Genomic DNA, 21,700 nt, shown 5'->3' with positions numbered 1-21,700 from the left:
GTTCATCCAATCCGATCTTGTTCCAGTAAAACTGGTCACATCATTATTCTTGACATAATTCAAGTTTAGGGACTAAAATGGATCTAGTCGTGAAGTTCAAGGACTAAAATGGACTAAACAAAAGTACAAGTACCAAAGTGGATCTAGTTGCCAAGATCAGGGACTAAAATTTATATTATCCCATAAAAACAACGCTGACTTATAGTTTTATATTTTTCGAGCCATTTAGGCCCAGCCAGCCGGATAGTCGAAACAGCGCGAAACTGCCTTTAGGGTTTCTGGGTTTGAAACACGAAAACAATGGCGTCGTTCCGGTCGCTCAAGTCTGCAATTTTCGACAGGGAAGAGAGAAAACAGTTCCGTATTCCACTCTCTTCCATTTTACTATTATTGTTGTGGTGATTGAATCTAACAAAACACACACGCATCGTTTGAGCTCACTTCATTTTAAAATCTCAATCTCAGACAGTACCAATCTCACATTCGCGGCCTCAATGCCTACGATCGCCACAAGAAATTCTTGAACGATTATGGTAAAGTTTCCTTAATCGATTTTCTTGTTACAGTTACTGCTTCTTCTTTTTTTCACGTTAGAAAATATTTGCATTTCCTTTATCTGTGTTACTCGTCAAAAATAATTGCTGTGCTACTTTGTTGCTTAGTTAATTGGAAAATGGACATGAAAGGAATTATGCAAATAGTGAGCGCTGTATTTGTTACATCCTTGTGTCCTAAAACGAGTGGATGATGAACAGTCTTCTCCTTTAAGAATGGAAGGAGGCTACAGTCAGCCACACATTTTATTTTCCATACTAAAACTAGTGGCGTTTCTCACTTTTCAAGTGCATCTTGTCTTTATTTTGTTGTTTTGGTGGTGTTTTTTTCCCTCTCTTTCTCATTTGGGTGTCATTTGTTTGCTTTTTGCTTACTGTTTTGCAGTTGGCTTTTACGGAAAAGAAAAATCTACTGATGTGAAGTTGCCAATTAAAACAGATCATGATACCCTGAGGGAGGGATATCGGTATGCTTTTGTTTTTTTCTAGTAATGGACTTGTGTGGCTGCATGCCACTTTATGATCAATGCTTACGGTCTTCCATCTATTATCTCCCTTTGATGCGTTCTCTTCAAGGTGTGAGGTATAATGGTGTTAATGTCTTATTTATATCTATTTATGTTGCCTATGACTTTCAAAGTTTGAATGAAACTTTGAGCTGTTCTTAATCTGTGGAACTTGTCCGTCATCCTCTTTTTGTATTGGATCGAAGAAAATGGACACAGACTTGCTTTGTTATGAATTTTCTTTTCAGGTTCAAATGTCAAAGCATGAGTAGATAACTTTTAGAATTATCAGATGTTAAATGATTAATTATATGACTGTAGAAGACTAGTGGATTCAGAGCTAATTGAGTAGCTTGATGAGTACTCATGAAGTGGATTTATGATCAATCATTATGTCAAAATTGAGAATCTTGAAATACAGGTCAGGCTAAATCTGCTTTGTGTTGTGGATTCATGGTTGTTTAGCATATCCAGGATGAGCTTAGATGGGGAATGGTGGTTAGCCTAGGAAAAAAAAATGTAGGATCAAGAAGAATTTCATATAATATTGTTTGTGACAATTTTCTATTTGCCTTATTTCCATCCGCAAATCAATATGGAGATTATTTTGGATGTTGTGCTTTTTCGTGCCTGAAATCATGTTCTTTGAAATGCTCTACTTTCAAACGTGGTATATATTGTTAATGGTGCTCAGCTTTTTCTTTTTTCAACATTTAACAATTGTTGTAGCTTTATACGTTCTGAGGAAGATGATATGAATCATTCCTGGGAGCAGAAGCTGGTGAAGCGTTACTATGATAAACTTTTTAAAGAGTATCCTTTGCTATTTTAGTTTCTTGCTTATATTGGGGAACAGAAAATCTAAAATCTCAACAAGGGGAATGCTTTTTGTCTTCTTATTTCTTAATGACTTTCTTCTTGGTAAATCTTACTTGGAAAGTTGGGTAAGGCTGTGGCAGATCTATCTAAAAAGGAATTCATGCATTACTCTGGTTTCTTTAGAAGTTTAAACATCTAGTGGATCAGTTAACATTTTGGTGAGTTTGTTTCTGCTTTAATTTCAATAAAAGTTAGCTTTGACTTTTTATTTGTTCCCTTAAGCTTATTTAAGATACTGCATAGCTGACATGTCACAATATAAGAGTGGTAAGGTATGTTGTTACTTACTTCTGTTAGATGTTTTAAGAAACTTGTCTATGTCATGATATATTTCACAGTAGTTGTTTCATACAAAGCATGGAAAAAAATTCATGTGTAATGCTTTGAGCCAAGCACAACCTGATGCTGAAAATGGAAAAGCAGATACATAGTTATCTTCTCTTCCATCTCTTTGTACTATATTATCCACTTTAGATTATTGATGAATTTTTCTTAATTCAAGTTATTTTTCAGTTTTAAGCTTTTTCCTTTCCGATTTTATAGATTGGTTTGAGGTGGCGAACAGAGAAGGAAGTTATATCTGGTAAAGGTAAATAGATTTCTCTTCATTGTTGACTGCTTTGATTAATACTAATTCGTAAATTACATCATGTTTTTTAGTTGACAGTAATTTACAACTGGTTTTTGTTCTGGAATCTTATAGTTTGCATTGTTCCAGAATTACATTCATATTCCAATCTGCCTTGGGTTTATCAGAAAGCTATGCAATGTCATTAATTTGAAAAAAGGATGTATATAGGTGGCTTTAGCTAATCTTCAAAAGTTGTTGGACAATGGAGTTGCAAAGTAAGTGGGCAAAAATTGGTAGTAGTGATAAAGACTGAGGTAAAATTCAGGCCCTACCTTGAACACCAAAATTATTTGAAAATTTGAGGGCTTTGACACTGCTAATGCACCAATTTTGGCAATTGTTAAACTTTGCACACTGAAATCTTTACTTTTAGAAATAATTAATCATGAAGATGGATTAGAGGTGTGGGGTAGAAAAGTCCTAAAAGCAAGGACAAGGAAACTTCATGGCCTTCAACACCGCATATTTTTATTGATTCTTGTCTTTATAAATTTAGCTAACAATTGTCTTCAATAATATGATGGTCATTATGTGGCAGTTGCACATAAGTTTAAATTTTACTTATTACTCTTTTCTATCAGGACAGTTTATATGTGGTAATAAGCACTGCAATGAGAAAGATGGCTTAGCAAGCTATGAGGCAAGTGTTTGTTATTTGTAATACCCGTTTGCCATTTCACTGGACATCATCTTTTGCTAGGGGTATGAATTCTTGCATGGTTAGGTAATATTTTTAGGTGTAACTGCTACCTCAGCTATTAATAGCATTAAGGATGTTGTGGAGTTCCCATTTTACTTTTAAATACTGAAATATTTTGTTATGAAGGGAATATCTTCTTGTGCGAATATTAAGGTAACTTGGACTATTCGTTTTCCTTGGATAAAATTTTCAGGTAAACTTTTCCTATTTTGAGGCTGGAGAAAACAAGCAAGCCTTGGTGAAGGTGGTAACTTGTGAAAGGTATGTAGAGATACCTTATTTGTCTCTGTGTGTGAACCATTGTTGTTTGTTTACGTTTGTTGAGATCATTGCCTCATTTAGCATTTATAAACCTTCTGTACACGAATATGCTAAATGAGGCAAATTTTTCCCCTTTCTTGAAATGGATGCATGGATGTGTGGGTTGAGAGTTTAGATGATAACCTAAAAGAATGTATACTAGTCAACGCAAATCCTAGATGACCTGTACTAATGTTTGCTTCTTTCTTTTGGTGTAAATCCTAGTTTATCTCTAGGATACAGTTCCATGTCGTTGGAAAAGTACAGCTTTCTTTGTGTTGTGTCTATGGTTTATCGTTTCATTAATTTGACATGTAACATTCTGTAGTGTTTAATATGTATATGATTCCATTATTAAGCCTTCTGTCCTTGATTGCTTCTTTCTTATTGTTGACTGTTCCAAATAGATGCGCTGAGAAGCTTCATTACAAAAAACGGAACGAGAAGGAGAGGGAGAAGGAATTTGACAGAAAACAGAAAAAGGATTACAAAAGAAAAAGGTGTCAACTTGAGTCCAAAATCTTTTTACTAGAAATTTGTTCTCTAGTAATTGAATGAGATGGTGTAGCAATTCACGTTTCCATGCTTATAAGTTGACGCTTGTACTATATATACAGGGATCAGTCAAAAGACAAAGATGACACAGATGAGGAGCGCGAGAGGAGCAGAGAAAAGAGAAAAGGTTTGGGAGTTGCCATCAATGGTCCTTTATCATTCATTTTCATAAAGTTATTGCTTACCTTCTACAACAAGAGATCATTATTGTTACTCTAGTTCCTAATTCCCCCACACCCAAAGAGCAAGTCACCCCCTGCTCGTAATTACTCAATTGATTCAGAATTAATAGTCAAGAACTTTAACTTTCAGGAGTCAAGTTACATCCAGGGCAAGGAGGCTTACATATAGTTCTCTATGTTTGATCCTTGCACACACACATAAACTGAGGAAACACATATGCAATATGATGTGTAACTTGTTGGTATTTTCCTGTTAGTACATCTGAAATATAAATACCGGGAGAATGAGTAGTAAACCGGAGATAGGCCTAGACATCTTGACTGTAATAAATTAGGTAAAGTGTGGTGGATGTGGCTGTTGGCTAACTGTCCCGGCAAGTTTTTAGAATTGTGTTCTTTCTATGCTACAATTCATACTCAGATTTGCTTAGGTTCGTTAAGCTAAAAATAATCCCCTATCAAGGTTACCGAGTGTTGTAATGACTGATAACTTGGCTTTGTCAATCCGGCCTAGCTGGGGGAGTAGAGGGCACCCTTAGGCCTTATATTAGACCATTAGTTTTCACATGTTTAGGTACACCTGAATTCAGATGTGTTCATTGTCATTGTTATTTTCTCCATTCTTTTTTTCCAGGTAAAAGGGCATCATCTTCAGCTATCAATCATGAAAGTGACGATGGTGACGAAGACTTTGATAAGTACCTCGAGGGCATGTTTCCATGATTGTAGGTGAGACTCAGGTGAATTAAGTAAAAGTCTTGTAGAGTAACCCTTTTCTGTGCTGACACCGTAGTGGCCTTGGGAGAGTTGGTAGCGACATGCTGAGATACCAATTTCAGTTGAAACTTGTAAATTTGTTTTTGTTCATTCTGCTGCTCAGCCTGTAAATCGTAGTAAAAGCTTTGCCTATCAACTCACCAAATAGAGGAAGAGTGGTTATCTTACAAAGGCTGCTAAAAGAATGTGAAAGTTTTTTAGGTGGTGTGCGATGTTTTCTTATGGAGAATGGAGTTTTATTTATTAATACAAATGAGGTGGGTGGTTTAATTTTGTTTCCTTTATTAGTAAAACAAAAAGGGAAAAGCAAGGCTTTCTTTTCATTTGCATAGCGTAAGAAGTGAGAAAAAGTAAAATCTACATCTACATTACATATGTGTCGATGATGATGAGAGGGCCTCTAGTCTGGTGATGTTGACTAAAGCGCAGCAATCTTTTTAATACAATATCAATTCCTCCATCCATAACTGATGCTAGTAGTGTACTTAGTTTGGTAGTTGCTACTGCGTAGCCTCTTACCCTGTCTCAACTGTATAAGACATACCTACGCTTTCGTCTGCGACTGCCTCGACGTTTACACTCTCTTATTATTTTCTACTATTTTTGAAAGGGAATAAGTTCTTTGGTTTAGTTGATAATGTACAGATTTGGATCAAGAAAATTATTCCACCTACAGTTAATTGTTTTGGGGGGTGTCTTGTTACCTAGGATGAAAACAATAATGGCGTGGTTAAAGGGGGACATAAAACGCCGTTAAGCAAGCGACGATGGTTGGCAAGTGAAAAAGACAGAATGATAAAAAATAGTAAGAACGTGGCAAGATCTAAATAACATGGACCTCAACGATGTCATCCTGATCACACGACACGTGGTGTGTGCATAACATGTGTCACCGCTGTCAACCATGTCTCTCTGTCCGGTGTCCACGCCACTCTTTTTTGTCATGTAATAAAACTGGAATTTAATAATAATAATAATAAAAGAAGAAGAAGAAAGAGCGCCTCTTGGAATCTGTCTCGGATCCAAACCCAACCCTAGTTCTAATTTTGCCATTTTCAACAGTTCCTTGGATCTGTATAATCGGGTAATGAGTATTAATTATGAAAAAAGGGAAGAAAAAGAATTGAATAACACTTGACAAAAGCTCCTCAACCAGAGTTGTATGATTAGAAAAAGAAGGAATTGTAGCTGAAGCTTTGCTGAAAATAGTATGATCTTAAAAAGAAGCAAAAGAAAGGAGTCCACTCCACAGCCGTTGGAAAAAAGAGATGATGACAAGTTGAAATTCCCACTGCCTACTTATTTGCTTGACCCACTACCATAAAATCATCTCCACCCACTACTTTATTTTTATTATTTTATCTTATATGTACCCGATAACATTGTTTGATTTAAGTATTTCCCACTATTTAACCATTTTTTCTTTTTTAGGAATATTTAATTACAACGAGGTCTTTTTTACATTTATATACTAATAATTAATTTTTAGGATTTTATTTTTATATTTTATAGAAATTTAAAAGTTAGTTTAATTGTTGATAAAAACATGAATTTCAATTATTAGTTTTTATTAATTTGTTACATCTAAAATTCTAAATTATTGATTTTTGTTAATTCCTTATAAATTAATTTTTAAATCAGGTTTAACAATGCTAATTAATTGGATTAAATTTTTAATTTTCATAAAATATATGTAAAAAAACGTTGCAATTCATAATTATATTATAAATATAAATATTCGAAAAAGTATAAAATAAAGTAATTTGTGTGATAAATTAATCTATTTGGAGAAATTTGGAAAGGTTCGTAGTTACAGCTTCAGTTTCTACCTTATAAAAGACAAAAAGTTCGACATTTGTGTCAATGAAACAAATAAAAACCTCTTATTAAAATTTTAAACATATAAATAAAGATAATTTATTAAGCTTGATAGATTTGTCTTTCTCTATGTCTCTGTTATGGTTGCAGAGAGAGAGCCAAACTGAATCAATCTCTAGGCATTTGCTTCTCCAATTCCAATCTTCTTTTTCTTTTTCTTCTTTTACTGTAAGTTCTCTGTTTTTATCCTTTTTTAAATTTATTCTCTTAAAAGATCTTTCTTTTTCCTGTTTTTGATTCAAAATTTTCGAGTCATCTTAGGGTTTTAATTTAGCATCTTGTAAAAAACTTCCCTTTTTGGTTTGATGTTATGGGAATTTGCTCTTTTGATGAGAAATTTGGAGGAGATAAGAAGATTAGCATGAATTGTGGGGGGTGGAATTAGAGATAACCAGATGCAAAATTAGAAATTGAATTACCCTGTTGTATTAAGTTCGGCTTGATTTTGAATAAGATTTCGAGGATCAGTTTCTTTTTTAGGTGCTAGTTTTGATTGTCGAAGTTCTAAATTTTTATATCAGTTGAACTTTGAATTAATGGAATGATCCACCCGCCTTCATTTTAACATAAATTTTAAAATTTTCCTGTGAGAATTTTCTGATGTTTTTGTGTTATGCATATGATTCATGTTTAATCAATTAATCTTTTTTTTTATTTATGAATTTTGATGGAAGTCAACATCAGATTTGCACATAAGTTATGTTATATTAGATGATAGTGAGTGGGAAGTTAGTTGAGATCATTGTTGATTTTGGTTCTTCTTCTTTTTTCTTCCCTCTATTTATATCTCATAAGTAAAATTCTATGTTTGGGCTATTTAGCTCTCTAATTGTAATTTCTGAATTTCAGAATAAGTCGTGAGAAATGCCAGCAAAACCAGGGAATGATGATCAGCAGATAGACCATGGGGCTCAAAGTGTGTTGCAGTCAACTGCCTACTCTGAACCCTGGTGGAAAGGAGTTGGGACTAACCCCTTTGTTGAAGCTGCCTCGAAGTCGCCTTCTGTAGAACAACTAAATGGTTCAGTGGCAAATGGAGCTGTGCATTCACAGGCTCATGGGGACTTGGGCAATGAAGGTAATTTCAAGAAAGAGAATCTGATCAATGTAGGATCACAAGCTCTGATTTCTCATAATAGTTAAAGATGGAATGCTTCTTTTTATGCTAAAAGACCGCAAGGCATCAGTTTTTGGACCAAACAAACTCTGTAATTTGGTATTGGACTGATTTTTTTATTTATATTATTACTTTATAGGATCGGTGAAGCTGTTTTAGTTCCTCATGCGCTGATAATATATTATGATTCTAAAAATGGAAGAAAATATATTGTTTTCTTTTAGCTAATGTCTCCTTTGCTTTTTGGTTCTGTCATTCATTTACCTACTATTTAGTGTATTGCAAGAGCTGGGAATTTGTTTTAGAAATCAATTAAGAGGATGTGATCGTGTCTCATGAAACGAAAAAGGGAGAAAAAGAAGAAACATGTCATATGACAGAAAACTAAGGGGCAGAATATAACTTTTCTAAATTGGTTCTTGATATAACTAGGAGTAAAAATAGGATTGTGTCATCAGGTGATTGACGGGGAAGTTGAAATGAATTGCCTTCCCTTTATTTTGGTTCACGGAACAACTTATTGTGATTGATAGCTCAGCTCGTCAAAGGGGGAGTGAAACCTTAGGATTTGTTAGAGAGAGACCCAGATTTCATAGGATTTATCGACACAAATTCTATTTTAAGATATTAGAATAATTAAAAAAATTATATGCAACTAAATAAAGTCCTACAAAACACCACTTCTATTTTAAGAGTCCTAAAAAAACTTCTTTAATTATAAGAGTCCTACCTAACTTCTCCTAAGAGTCTTACTTCCACACAGGGTTACTGTTTTTGGATGGGAATGTATATCCTTACTATTTACTTTCTAAAGTTCATGTATGCTGTCTTGGGTTGTTGAGGAGGACCGCAAAAGCCAATTAATCAAGATTGGAAATAGTTGCTATCTGAGGATGCTAACTAATGCCATATAATATGTCTGCATTTTGCATGAAACTGAGGCATACAAACCCTGTGCTTTGCGTTCATTGGATATTAATGCTATCTTGGTTTTGGATCAGATGGGAGAAACGGACAAGATCGCCAACATCTCAAACACGTTCCTTCCACAACACCCCTTACTTTGGGTGAACACCATGAACCAAATTCCCAAATGGAACTAGTTGGTCACTCGATTGTAAGGCCTCTCTCTCTCTCTCTCCCCCCCCCCCCGGGCATGCACACAAGCATCAACCCCTGCATACACTTTCATACGTATCAGTGCATTCATGAATGCATCAGCATACAGCTATCATGTATTTTAGTAGTCAACCTACATTTTTTGTGTTCTTTGGATGTATATGAGTTTAAATTGATTTTCTCTTTGACTGTGGAAGAACACTTGCTCCAAACTTTCAGGTCTTGACATCATATCCTTATTCAGATCCTCAGTATTGTGGAATGCTGACTTCATATGGGCCACAAATGATGGTATGCTCTGATTTTCTTGTTCTGCTGTAAATACATTGGAGAACTGGAAAAGACAAAATTTAGTGACTGTTATTTGCAGTAGATGGCAGTTATCTGGCTGCTAGAAAATAGATTCTTTTAAGCTATAATTAGAATAAGCAATATGTCTCCTTTTGAGGTGTTATGCATCTATCACTTCTGAAATATATAATGTTGACAAAAAAATTTGTGATGGTGATGCTTCTACATGTAGGATTGTGGTTCATTTGCTTTGTTTAATGCTATTATCCTGGGGCCGCAAATAATGCTTGCAAGTTCATAGAAAATGATTCATCCTTTCTTTGCTTTCCTTGAGGGAAAACTGAACTTGTTATTAATATTTTAAAATATAATTGCTAATTATTTTACAATTTGCGCACAAATAGCTGAAGACCAATTTTACCATCTGATTGATCCAACCATCACCTAACCTTTCCCTTCTCTTTCTTTTGCACGAGTTTCATGTGTTTTTAATAATGGGGATTCAGGTTATGAACTTGCTATTTTAAAGGTTTAGGAGATGTCTATATTATTTTGCCACACAGAATTGTTGAACTTCATGTGTTCTATTGCTAATGAAATCCAGGTGTCACCACATCTATATGGAATGCATCATGCTAGAATGCCTTTGCCTCTTAAAATGGAAGAGGAGCCTGTTTATGTAAATGCAAAGCAATATCATGGCATTTTGAGGCGAAGACAGATACGTGCTAAGGCTGAGCTTGAAAAGAAAGCCATTAAAGTTAGAAAGGTAAAAATGGTATTCTTTTAGGGGGCTTTCCCCCCCATTTCTTGTTTAGTGGTGCCTGGTAGAAATGATAGGAAGGTTCAGGACTCAACTCTGTTGCCATTGACTACAGCCATACCTTCATGAGTCCCGGCATCTACATGCTATGAGAAGGGCTAGGGGTTGTGGAGGTCGTTTTCTTAATACAAAGAAGCAGGGTGATGATGTTACCAGCCCCACTTCACAAAAGGGCATGAATTCAGATGAAAACATTTCAACCAAATCATCTATCTTGTCTGGGTCTGAGTGTGTATCCGCAACTGGTGCTGGAAACATGAACTCCTTCTATGGTCAGCAAGAAGGAAATTGTGCAAGGGATATCATGCAAGGGAACGGGGCGCAACATGGGGCCCCTTCAATTAAATGAAATTTATCCTTGAGGTGGGTGGCACTCTCCGGCATTGCGGTGCAGGTTTGGCAAATAGTTGATATTCATTGTATGAAGGGGTCATTGTTTGTGTCTGTATCTAATGGGGTTGTTCTTCCATACAGGCAGTGCTGGAGGTATTTGCCCTGGATCTTGGGTGTCTGAATCCCTCCTGGAGTGGTGTTCCTCAGGCAATTCATTCTTGGCTTTGGTTACTCATGGTTAAAGGGGTTATTATATGAGAAGATATGTGGTCTTTGGTTTTTTATCTCCACTCTGGTAATAGCTTTGACATGCCTCCCTTTGACCCTTTTGTAAAAAAAGAAGATAAAAACAGGTGTTGTATCTAGGCAGTAGCAAACAGTTGTGAATGTGCAAAAATTTCAAACACATTTACATTAATTTGAGTGTCAAAGGGCTTGGAGACTTGTGTATGAGTGAAAGAGCTTCGAACTTTTCCATAAGTGTGGCCTTAATAATGTAAATGCCGTCTGTTGTTGTTTCTATCTCACTGTCATATATGTTTGGTTGTTTCATCATTTTTTATGGCTATTGACACCTCACGTTAACCTGTCTGTCTAGCTGGCTCATGGTTGTTTGTTTTAAGTTTCAAACAAGAGTTGGATTTTGAACCAAATAGCTGTTCTTCCTCGAGTATGTATGCATACACACACACAACACACACATATATATATAGCTTTTACGACATAAGTTGGTGATTGGTGGTTACATCAAGATTTGGTGAAGCTTAAGCACCGTGCCCCCATTAACATAAGAAGTTTTTTTGGTACAAGAGAACTTAAATTCAACACACCCACTGAAATTATCAAACGGGTGTGCCTGCAGATCAATCCCATGGTCAAATGTTCTATAATTAAATTTTGATACCACTACTAATTAATGGGTTATGTTGGGAGAAGGTAATGTTTAATGAAGATCTGATTCATGGCATGCTGGACTGGTTGGTTATAAATTTTTGAATATTTTTAAGTTGAGTTTGAGCTATCTTGAGTTAGGATAGGTTAATGGGTTCTTTTAGGAATTGGTCATTTGTTAAATTCAGAATTATCTTCGGAATTAGGAAGGATGAATTCGAAATAAATTTGATTAATCAAATTGCATTTTGGGTTTGGATCAAAAGATTAACAAACCTAATGCCACTTTACATCATATTGCATGAATATTCAAGAACATACAGAAAAGCAGACGAAGATTTTATCATACCGCAAATGCCAGATAGTTCCTAAAAGTGTAGTTAGTTATATGAGGCAGGCCCATAAAAGGTTATCATAGCCAATAATGGTAAGACCAAATCAAATGTCAGCCCCCTGGCCTGGCCCATAAGGCATGCAGCCGAAAACCCTACAAGAAGAGTTAAGAAATTCGATCGGCTATCGCTCTGTCCCTCTTTGTTCAAACGCTCTTTGCCTCTTTCCATCTCTTCCTCGTCTCTCTCTATATTCCATTCTTCTATTGAATCTATAAGGATTCTATTTGCGGGTGTTGGGTTTTTATTTATTTATTTAAACTTTTCCCTATCCTAATTCTGTTGCAGTGCCTTTTGGGTTTAAAAGAAATGAAAAATGAGTAAGGTCATTGTGTGTGTTAAGAGGGTGAAATGTGGTGCGAAAATGAATGATCCCTGTGATGAAACATTTAGTAATCAGAAAGTGAGAATGAAGCACAGAGGTGGGAAAGTTGGCGCTCCCTTTCAGTGGTAGAGGTTGAGGAACCAACCATAACAACCCCATGTGTTTCAGTTTCATGGTGGGTCGATACTTGGCAACTCCTGAGGGATCACTCTTCTTTTTCATAATCTAAGTGGATGAAGCTTCTACTTTCATACCTTTTTCTCTTAAAAAAAAACACCGGCAGAATTAAAAGATTCAGTTACCATCGTCTATGTAAGATTTTCAAGTTCTGCATTTCCATTATTGGGGGTAGTGAAGTCTGTTTCCATTTTCTGTATTGCTGGATCATTCATTTGAGATGTAGGATAGTCTGGCATTCCATTCCATTTTAATGGAGCTGGGAATTGTTAAATTTACCATTTCTTTACACTCACTTTCCAAATAAGAGAAAATAAAAAGTAGTTCCATTCTTAGTGAATGGATTCAACTAACAATTCATTGTTTTTTGATATCCCTAATCTAACTCTTCTTCTTTTTGAGTTTATGAAGTGCCTGAGTTGATTTGCAAGTTGAAATAAATACTTAGGATTTCGAAAGAATGACAAAGCTGCAAAAGCCTTTTGAGTATGTTCTATTTCTTTGTTTTTCCGATTACAACATCGGAATGCGACACATTTAACTGGTTTTCACAATCATATTAAACACATCGAAAGAATGACAAAGCTGCAAAAGCCTTTTGAGTATGTTCTATTTCTTTGTTTTTCCGATTACAACATCGGAATGCGACACATTTAACTGGTTTTCACAATCATATAAACTAGGCCTGCCCTCCATAAAAGGCAAAATCAAAAATATTGTAAGCAGAATGGGAAATGCTGATCCTTTAACTTAATGAGATTACCCAGTTACCAATCAATAGTCACATAAACTTACAACTTTGTTTTCTCCTCAATTTCAGGTTTAAACTGCCATTAGCAGCATTCCTGAGATAATACAGACAGAAAAGCTCACTCGAGTAAAAAAATATTAGTCAAAAACACTTTCTATGAACCACAGAAGGTCCAGTCTCATCATAATCTGCCTTTGTTACATGCTGATTTTGTGGAAACACCACTTTAGCAAGAATTGCACCTCCTACCCATGCTGAATACACTGACAAATTCTCTGGCATATATTCTGGGGGCTGCCAAAGAGAACTCACAAAAGATTAACAAAATCAACAAGAAAGCTAGGCATACACACTTAGATTGATATGATATTACCTTCACTAGAGAAGGACGGATTGCTGATGAGCAGAGGCTTGCTTCTTTCTGGAACCTTGATTCAAAACCTGCATTAAGCAGGCCAAACATGTTATCAGCTGGGAAGCAAACTACACCCAAGTTTTACATCCAAAATTCTAATACAACACTCATGTCATAGCCACGAGTGTACATGTTTAACATGTTATTGATAACTGCGTTATAACAATCCAGGAATAACCACCTTCATCATCCAAAGTCCAAATATCACAAAAATTGAAGGATATGATTCTCACCAGTCATAGATGTAGTCCCACCACAAAGAACGGTATTTTCTAGCAGTTGCTTCTGGTTCTCAGAAGAAACCGTTGCAATACTACGAACAAGCTGCTCAACAATTCCATGAGCTTCTAAGCCCAATATAGATGGTTGGAACAATGCCTCACCAACAGTAAATCTTTCCCTTCCAATTCTTATCACCTGGATTGTCATTTGAAGAATCTTATAATCAGAAACACAACTCAGATATCCTACTTGTAGAAGATGTGCCGAAGAACATGAAGCATGCTGAAAATAAGCTAGAGGGAGAAATGTATAGCCATGTTATCAGAAATAGCAAAGAATATCCATAATACATGTAAAAAGATCAATTAATAAGGGAACTATCAACTTATGTTCCTGAAAAATGACACTGTTATTCTGTTTCCTGGTAGACTTGTCATTTTAAATTCTAAAAATCCAAACTGAAAGTAACAAGATTATAAACATCTTTTAAGATTGTGGGGAACAAAGGTAGAATGACCATAGAACCAAGAGAGCAGATAAGATGGAGAGGTGTTTCCTCGTTCTCAGTACTCTGACCATGTTCTGACAATTATAATTTCTATTATCTTTTGGAATTTAACAGCCACATCTGATAGAAACCATCAGAATTAGTACATCTAGGTATAAGACATAGAACTGATAATAGATCATAAAATATTCATCTTTCACAAATCCAAAGGCATACACCCCTCACATATCATTTTTAGTCAGTTTTTCTTATCTTACTCTCTCTTGGCCAAAACAAGGGGGGATAGAAAGCATAAAGGAAAAACACAAACCTGTCCATCAGGAAGAGTATGTTCCTCTGTTTCACATGATCTGAGCATTCTGTCATAAGCAACTTCATCTTCGGCACAACACGAGAATTGCTCTTTTAGTTTCTCAACATCAGATAAGCTGAGGTTCACCATAGGATTTGATTTACCCAGCTCTTGAGCAAGTAACTTTGTCAAATCAATACCTCCAACTTCAAATCTTCTTGAGGCAATGTGTTGGACAGCACCTTCAAGTACTGCAGCTATGTCTGTTGATGTGCAGTTCACGTGGCAGTACAGAAAATCAATTAAATTAGCAGGGAAACAAAAAGCCTTTTCAGCTTAAAGCCAATTGGAAGTAATTCCTGATATATCATCCACAGCTTAATTCCAACTTTACAAGGTAGTTAACACTTTGACCAGCTAATTTTTTATGCATTTGCGATATAACTTGATTCTCGGCATTGTGCTGGTCCTATTTCCACTTAAACATCACGCCTAAAATGAGCTATTATGTCCACTGCATATATGAACCAAGCAGCCAAAAACTTAAACATCACATGCTTAAAAAGCATAAATGTACATACCTATCTTCCCATGACCAATATCAACAGTACAACCTGAGATACGCCCGACAGCATACAGAGATAACACTGCTTGTTCCGACGCATAAAATCCCGAGACATTAAAAGTTTCAAATAGCAATTGCACCAGTCGTTCTCTAACAGCCTGAAAAAAGATTAGATTTAAGGAGCCACAAAAAGTACAATGATGTGCACCATCTATTCACATGGTAATCAACACCAGAGTAATAGAGTTGGCTATAATGTTAGGGAAAAAAGGTGGCAATGGGATAGTTTGACTGCTTTCTTCTTAGGTTGACACTAAGCAATACCTAAAATGGGTGCAACAGTAAACTAAATATATCAACAACAGGAACATGGCATACTTCATAGTGAATGTTCGACCCAACTTCTGGAGCAGCTTATTTATACAGAAAGACTGAAGATGGCCAAAAAGGGTTTGCAATTTTCTAAACTAACTAAATAGTATCTTAGTTTTAAATAAATTCAAGTTGACCACACCATGGACAAAGAGAACAATACTATACAAAGCACCTCTTCTAGCAACCCCAAACTGGCTCAAAAAGGCTCCAATTCTTTACAATACCTCATTTGAACTCAAGTAAAATGGGCATGGCAGGGAATATAGGGAGGTACAAAGTGATTTAATAGTTGCTAAATCCCCTCTACAACTAAGCGCCGTGATTACAGCAGATGCATCTACATTTGGCAAAAGTATCACGTAGTTTACTTTTTCTCATGAATATGCAAAACAAAACATTTGAAAGAACAGCATGATGTTTATCATCTTTCATTAGGGATGGAGAAACAAATCAACTCGAAGATCAAGATTAGCAAGAATAGATAAAGATGAGTAACCTTGGGAGTACAAAGCGGTTCAGTAAACAAAATTTGTCCTTCATTTCCAACTTCCCATTCAAGGCCCGTGTATAGAACATGGTGCAACAAATCTTCCATGGCATCCCAGTCTTTAACGCATCCTCGCACAACAGGATCGATGGTAACATCTTCCAACAATGAATTATCAGCAGATGATCCATCTTCCAGCATGCGTTTCATTTGAGTAGGCATTATCTGTCCACAAGTCAAAGAATTCAAATTGGCAAACCCTAAACCCAAATAAGCAGTTCAACCAAAACGAAGCGACTCTTACTGAAACCTCGTAAAGAAATATATTAATTAATAAAGGAATAAAGCGAGAGGAAAAGCTTTAAAGCTGTCCCCAAATCCAAAGCTACATTTTGGTTAGAGTAACCCTTTGAAAGAAACCTTTTCAATCAATTTAATTCTTTTTAGCCACTGTTATTCTTGAGGAGGTGTTAAAAAGAAAGAAACATACCAAGGATGGAGCCTGATCTGGGACGGCAAGTCCCGCCTTGAGGAGCTTGGAGCCAGCATCGACCACGGCCGCCTCCATTTGGCCACAGAGAAAAAAGACACAAAACCAAAACCCTAACGTTCAGTGTATGGCGAAAACCCTAGATTTGATGCCTCGGGTTTTAGATAGGGCGTTAATGTTGAAGCTCTTGCTTCACTTCAAAATGTATGATGTATTTTGAGAAATCGCTTCGTCTGTTACTGCTACTCTTCAGAACTAAGCTTAACCTTCCTTTCGTTCTTTCTACAGTACCCAATCTATATGCCACCGTTATTATTTTCTTTTTCTTTTTTTAATTTATTCAGCTTTCAATTAATATTTTTTTTAGCACAGGAAGAGTTGTTCTCTCTATTTAGAAAGGCGCAAAAAATGAGTTTTTTTTTTTTAATTTTATATTTTAAATATCTATATAGTTTTTAGTAAATTATTAAACAACGTAAATATTAATGAAACCCATATGGTGTGCCAAAACTGATATAAAACCAATAACTATTGAGAAGGTTGATTTTTGTAGAACGAAAATTGGAAAAAAAAAATGGCATAGCCCATAACAGGAAGTCCAAATCTCTCTCTGACTCCCAAATATCAATCCGTGAGCAACTAGTAATCAATTTCTTACTTCTATTACTAACCCAATTCCATCAATCGTAAAGCTATTAACTATCTACTCATTTAAGTTTCTAAAAAACAAATTATTTACAACATATTCGGACACAAAGCTAGCTTCTACTTTAACAGTCAAGATCAAGTTTCTAAAACATTACTATGAAAAACAGATTATTTACAACATCATGAAGCTAGCTAGTACTACTCTTTCATATAAGGTTTGTTTCCGCAATTTCATGGTTGTTACACGCAGGATAATCCTCCAGGTTTTCGACCTCCAAGTTCCAAGGCATACCATCCACATCCGCTTCGTCAACTGAAATCAACTTGCAATCTTCACCAGGTTGAGAACTATCATCACTTTTTTTAGAGCAGGAAGCAGCAGTATCTGTGACTTGCATGTCTGACAAAAGGGCTCCAAGGGAACCATCATCACTTTTCTTAGAGCAGGAAGCAGTACCTGTTACTTGCATGTCAGACAAAAGGGCTTCAAGAGGCGCCTTGTTAATGGAGTTGTCTTCGGAGGTAAACTTTACATCCAGGATTGGAGTTTCAAAATTCACTACAGAAGAAGCATGTGATAATTCCAGAAAATTCTTCAGAAAGTCTTCATGATGATCTTGTTTAGCTACTTCTCCTTTAATTTCCTTGTCCCCAGGAGATCTTTCCACATCAATATCAGACTCATCATCAGTATGATCTTCGAGGAATTGGTTCAGAATATCCATTTCATCAAGAACCAAAATTTTTCTTGTTGCACTGCTAACTTCCCCATTTCCCATGTCCCCCGCTATCTGGTGTTCATGTTTGGCTGGAGTATCAATGTAGCCAACCGTCTCATGGCAAGGACCTTGCTTTTGATAGTCTTCAACAACTTCTTTAGCTGCTTGCTCAGAATCAACCTCATTAAGAGAGCATGTCACCTCCCCTATCCTCTCTAAAGAACAGTCGGATGGCACCAATGCTGTTGTTGAATCCTTTCCATCTCTTGTATCAAGACAGCAAGGTTCAGATGCCGGTGACACCTTTTTATCAATAATACCATCTTCTTCATGTAAAATTTCAGGAGCTTTTACAGTTGGAGCTTGAATATTCTTCTCTTTCTCTATGGAAGTTGAAGAAAGGAAGTTGGCAAGGGCAGATGCTAATGCATCATCAATTGACATGGTGTGCTTTGGTTTATCCTTAGAAGAACCAGTTTCTGAAGCAACAAGATCTTCCTCATCATCAGCATTGGACAGATCAGAACCGGTTTCTAAAGCAATGTCATCATCCTCATCATCAGCATTGGAAAAATCAGGGGCAGTGACAACAAGTCTTGGGAATAACCGAGTAGCATTTACCGGGTAAATGGTTTCATCAAGTTGGTTAGGTGATAAAATACCCTTCTCATGTGATGCATCATCAAGTTGGTTAGATTCATTACCAGTGTTACAAGAATAATTATCAGAATTCTGGCAGGAAAATTCAGGTGCAGAGAATTTTGTGCAAGATGGCAATTCAGATGTCTTAGGGTTCTTAGTAAGTTCTCCAAGCTGCTGCTCTACACGCTGGAGCCTTGCATCAATGCTGCTTATGGGCTTTAGCATGTTCTCTTCAAACTTCAATAGGAGATCTTCTACTCTACTGACTCGAGAAACAAGCTCATTCAGGGATCTCTCAATATGCCCACATGTTACATCAGGCTTGATTGTAACATGCTTAAGTGGGGGGATCTCATGTTGATTTGGTTCAGTAGTTGCTGCAACTGCTTCCTGCAAGTTCACCTCCCACTGATTGGCTAAACTGGGTTTTACTTCTTGCAGGATTTCATTTCTAAAATTTAATGGTTCAGTACTCTTTGACCCATCTTCTTGTTTCTTTGTTTTTGAGCCAAAAATCTCTGCATTTTCTATGCGGTGAAAACCTGCTGTTTTAGATAACTGAAAAAGTGTGGGAGCAAGCATAGCCATAAGAGAATTTCCTCCCGCATTTCCCATCTGGCTGACTTCAGTTTCTGAATCAGCTATATCAACAGGATCAGCAAAAACATAGAGTTCATCAACACATACACAGCCTTTATTTTGAAGAGAAAGCAACCGGAGAGTAATAGACATGCAGGGGTTTGCATCATTGATCTCAGCAGTAGCCTCATATAAATCCTGAGAACTTCCATCAATCAGCCATGGATTAAAATAAAGACACAATCACAACTCTATGTCTAAGTGTTACACGGTTACTCTAGTGATAGTCTCTTGCTCAGAAAGGAGAAAAGCAGAAGAGGGGAAAGAAAGGGCTATCTCAGGTTCCTATTTTACCCCTTAAAACTAAGATTTCCTTGTTGCAACTATGTTCCAAACCAACTCCTACCTGCAATTAAAATTATGCAGTTCCTTTAACTTAGATTCATTTATTGTTTACATTTCTAAGGCCATTACTACTTATCCATTCCATTGTTGCTTCCCTATTCTAATCTTTTGAACATCTATAACGAATTAAGCTCTTATTTATTTTCTCTCCAACCTCTCCTATAGTCCACTCCCAGAGTCACACAAATTGTATAGAAATAGGTTCAGGTAACCCTGGTAACTTCTGAAATTACCAATAACGAGCAGCTAACACCATAGAACACCGAGAAAAGGGTAAAGAAGGAAGATTTGCTTGAATGAATCTGCAATTAAGAAAAAAACACTCACCTGTGTGCTACCTGAGTGCACAACAGAATTTGATGACACAGTGCTTCCACCATCAAGCAAAGGAGTACCAGGAGCTTTCACTTCAACCCAATCATCTTCATTCGAGTTGGAATTGCTGTCATTTTTCAGTGTCTTCTCATCCAACTTCGTATTGGCTCCTTTCAGATGAGCCAATGCAGATTCATCAAAATTGGGTGCAAGAAGCACTTCTTCATCTCTGCAGGCACCACCACAGCGAACGGTACTGAGATACTCATTGCTGCTCTGTGGTTTAGGAGCATAGTATATTTCATATACCCGACCAGTACTTCGGACATAAATCTGTCTTACTTCATGGCTTTGGGCAAAAGTAACTGCAGGCATGAGATGATTTGCACAAAGCAAGTCAGGAAAAATACAAGAATTTGAAGGGGAAGGAATAATATATCTTTGCTTGATTTCATCCCATGCCAAAATGAACTATCCTAATAAAATTTGGAATTTGATACATACTAACAATAATGCTAATAAAATTCACATCGTAAAGAACAAGTAAATCCACTGATTTAACATCAAAAGGCTGAATGTTTCATCAAAAAAAATGAAAACCTAATTATCCAGTACGATCAACCAGCACCGCAATAAATCTTTTCTTTCGAAATTGTTAAATCTATACTAATAGGGCATGTTATAAGTTCGGGAGGACTCACTGGTGATCTCGCAGGGGCCGGAATCAGGTGAAGCAGGGCACAAAATAAGGGGGGATTTAGGAGCGGAATCGACGGCGGTTAGATCATCGAGGGCAGGTTCATGTTGATCGGATCCGGCGATTGATGCTAATGATGACTCGAAGATGACGGAGTGAAGGAGGGAACCATCGGCGATAGACCAGTTGGTGGAGGAATTCCAAGAAGTGTCGTAGTGGCGGACAGCATCCATGGTGGTTTTGTCTTTGAGGAATTCCTTGGTTTCTGAATCTGTTTTGTAGGAGACGGGAATGCTGAAGTGAGAGATCTGGAGGTGGTGACAACGTCGTAAATTAAGGGAGCTTTTGAGGACAATTTCGCCCCAAGGAGTTTATAGGAGCACTTAAAAACTTATTTATTTGATAATAGTTAAAAATAAATAAATCAATTAAAAATCAGGTTTCCAATGTCGAATTTGATTAGTTTGGTTGGTTGGATCAAATAAATTATTAAAAATTTATTAAAAATAAAATAAAATATTCCATTAATTTTTTTAATCCAATTCAATCGGTTTATATCAATTCACGAGTCAATCAATTTAAGGTAAACTAATATTCTTATTGATTTCTTGTTCGACCGGTTTATCTAGTTTTAAAATTAGCCTTAAAATTTAATATTATTAATGATTTAATGTTTTTTAAATATGTTTAAAAATTATAAAAATAATAAATAGATAAATAGTAAATTATCAATTAATAAAAATATTTTCAATTACTTTTTTATATATTATATTTTAAGTATCTTTCATTTAAAATTGAAATATTTTTTAAAAATAAAGATAAAAATAAAAAAAAATCATAATGTAAAACTTACATTTATCAAATACGTTAACTATATTTAGTATATACTAATTTCATTTTTCATGTAACTTCTATAAATAAATATTTTTATATAATTTAATATTTTTTTTAAAAAAATCACGCTTAAATATGCTCCAACCCAAATTCTGACACAATCAACAGTCAGAAGCCAAATAAGCATTCCATTAGCACTAACATGTAAATTTATTAGGATTGAATTTTCTTTTGGCATTAAAATAGGACTGAATAACAGTAAAAGAAACTTTTTTTTTATGAAAGATGATATTTGATTAATACACCATAACTGAGGTTTAAAATTC

At 35.9% G+C, this 21,700-nt stretch overlaps 4 protein-coding genes across 6 annotated transcripts; 2 read left to right on the top strand and 2 right to left on the bottom strand.

The window, feature by feature from the left end:
• Positions 1–204: 204 nt before the first annotated feature.
• LOC107938335 (protein FRA10AC1) lies at positions 205–5,354 on the top strand. Of its 2 annotated transcripts, none has more exons than XM_016871448.2 (11): positions 205–356; positions 466–533; positions 940–1,021; positions 1,790–1,873; positions 2,172–2,211; positions 2,483–2,528; positions 3,152–3,210; positions 3,464–3,531; positions 3,978–4,070; positions 4,188–4,252; positions 4,942–5,354. In XM_016871448.2, the coding sequence occupies exons 1-11, from the start codon at positions 301–303 to the stop codon at positions 5,028–5,030; spliced, it is 750 nt and encodes a 249-aa protein (XP_016726937.1). In that variant the 5' UTR covers positions 205–300; the 3' UTR covers positions 5,031–5,354. The 2 variants fall into 2 exon arrangements, with proteins under 2 accessions (XP_016726937.1, XP_016726938.1); XM_016871449.2 differs by having other exon boundaries at positions 225–356; positions 2,483–2,522.
• An 860-nt stretch (positions 5,355–6,214) lies between these two features.
• Positions 6,215–11,165, top strand: LOC107938342 (nuclear transcription factor Y subunit A-4). 2 transcript variants are annotated; one of them, XM_016871460.2, is made up of 7 exons: positions 6,215–7,130; positions 7,812–8,040; positions 9,081–9,196; positions 9,418–9,489; positions 10,094–10,258; positions 10,368–10,706; positions 10,787–11,165. In XM_016871460.2, exons 2-6 carry the CDS (start codon positions 7,827–7,829, stop codon positions 10,659–10,661), a joined length of 861 nt encoding a protein of 286 aa, XP_016726949.1. In that variant the 5' UTR covers positions 6,215–7,130; positions 7,812–7,826; the 3' UTR covers positions 10,662–10,706; positions 10,787–11,165. The 2 variants fall into 2 exon arrangements, with proteins under 2 accessions (XP_016726949.1, XP_016726948.1); XM_016871459.2 differs by having other exon boundaries at positions 6,885–7,130; positions 10,368–10,675.
• A 1,984-nt stretch (positions 11,166–13,149) lies between these two features.
• On the bottom strand, positions 13,150–16,931 carry LOC107938341 (actin-related protein 7). Its single transcript, XM_016871458.2, has 7 exons — positions 16,536–16,931; positions 16,055–16,270; positions 15,200–15,341; positions 14,637–14,881; positions 13,830–14,013; positions 13,555–13,622; positions 13,150–13,475 (listed from the first exon to the last, which is right to left on the bottom strand). Exons 1-7 carry the CDS (start codon positions 16,611–16,613, stop codon positions 13,323–13,325), a joined length of 1,086 nt encoding a protein of 361 aa, XP_016726947.1. The 5' UTR covers positions 16,614–16,931; the 3' UTR covers positions 13,150–13,322.
• A 284-nt stretch (positions 16,932–17,215) lies between these two features.
• On the bottom strand, positions 17,216–20,904 carry LOC107938340 (uncharacterized). Its single transcript, XM_016871457.2, has 3 exons — positions 20,545–20,904; positions 19,856–20,208; positions 17,216–19,321 (listed from the first exon to the last, which is right to left on the bottom strand). Exons 1-3 carry the CDS (start codon positions 20,771–20,773, stop codon positions 17,390–17,392), a joined length of 2,514 nt encoding a protein of 837 aa, XP_016726946.1. The 5' UTR covers positions 20,774–20,904; the 3' UTR covers positions 17,216–17,389.
• Between the last annotated feature and the right edge of the window lie 796 nt (positions 20,905–21,700).

Source organism: Gossypium hirsutum, chromosome A08 (assembly GCF_007990345.1).
Source record: "Gossypium hirsutum isolate 1008001.06 chromosome A08, Gossypium_hirsutum_v2.1, whole genome shotgun sequence".
Lineage (NCBI taxonomy): Eukaryota > Viridiplantae > Streptophyta > Magnoliopsida > Malvales > Malvaceae > Gossypium > Gossypium hirsutum.
Note: the sequence above shows the minus strand (reverse complement) of the source record. Positions and strands in the feature narration are given on the sequence as shown.

Excerpts from the sequence above, each read along its gene's own strand:
- LOC107938335 (XM_016871448.2), top strand. The coding sequence starts at position 301 with ATGGCGTCGTTCCGGTCGCTCAAGTCTGCAATTTTCGACAGGGAAGAG. Across the intron at positions 3,211-3,463 it reads ATGGCTTAGCAAGCTATGAG|GTAAACTTTTCCTATTTTGA; the intron begins GCAAGTGTTTGT and ends TAAAATTTTCAG. Across the intron at positions 4,071-4,187 it reads AAGGATTACAAAAGAAAAAG|GGATCAGTCAAAAGACAAAG; the intron begins GTGTCAACTTGA and ends CTATATATACAG.
- LOC107938342 (XM_016871460.2), top strand. The coding sequence starts at position 7,827 with ATGCCAGCAAAACCAGGGAATGATGATCAGCAGATAGACCATGGGGCT. Across the intron at positions 9,490-10,093 it reads CATATGGGCCACAAATGATG|GTGTCACCACATCTATATGG; the intron begins GTATGCTCTGAT and ends AATGAAATCCAG. Across the intron at positions 10,259-10,367 it reads AAGCCATTAAAGTTAGAAAG|CCATACCTTCATGAGTCCCG; the intron begins GTAAAAATGGTA and ends CATTGACTACAG.
- LOC107938341 (XM_016871458.2), bottom strand. The coding sequence starts at position 16,613 with ATGGAGGCGGCCGTGGTCGATGCTGGCTCCAAGCTCCTCAAGGCGGGA. Across the intron at positions 14,882-15,199 it reads TATTGGTCATGGGAAGATAG|ACATAGCTGCAGTACTTGAA; the intron begins GTATGTACATTT and ends GCACATCAACAG. Across the intron at positions 14,014-14,636 it reads ATACTCTTCCTGATGGACAG|GTGATAAGAATTGGAAGGGA; the intron begins GTTTGTGTTTTT and ends ATGACAATCCAG.
- LOC107938340 (XM_016871457.2), bottom strand. The coding sequence starts at position 20,773 with ATGGATGCTGTCCGCCACTACGACACTTCTTGGAATTCCTCCACCAAC. Across the intron at positions 20,209-20,544 it reads CGGCCCCTGCGAGATCACCA|TTACTTTTGCCCAAAGCCAT; the intron begins GTGAGTCCTCCC and ends TCATGCCTGCAG. Across the intron at positions 19,322-19,855 it reads TGCACTCAGGTAGCACACAG|GATTTATATGAGGCTACTGC; the intron begins GTGAGTGTTTTT and ends GGAAGTTCTCAG.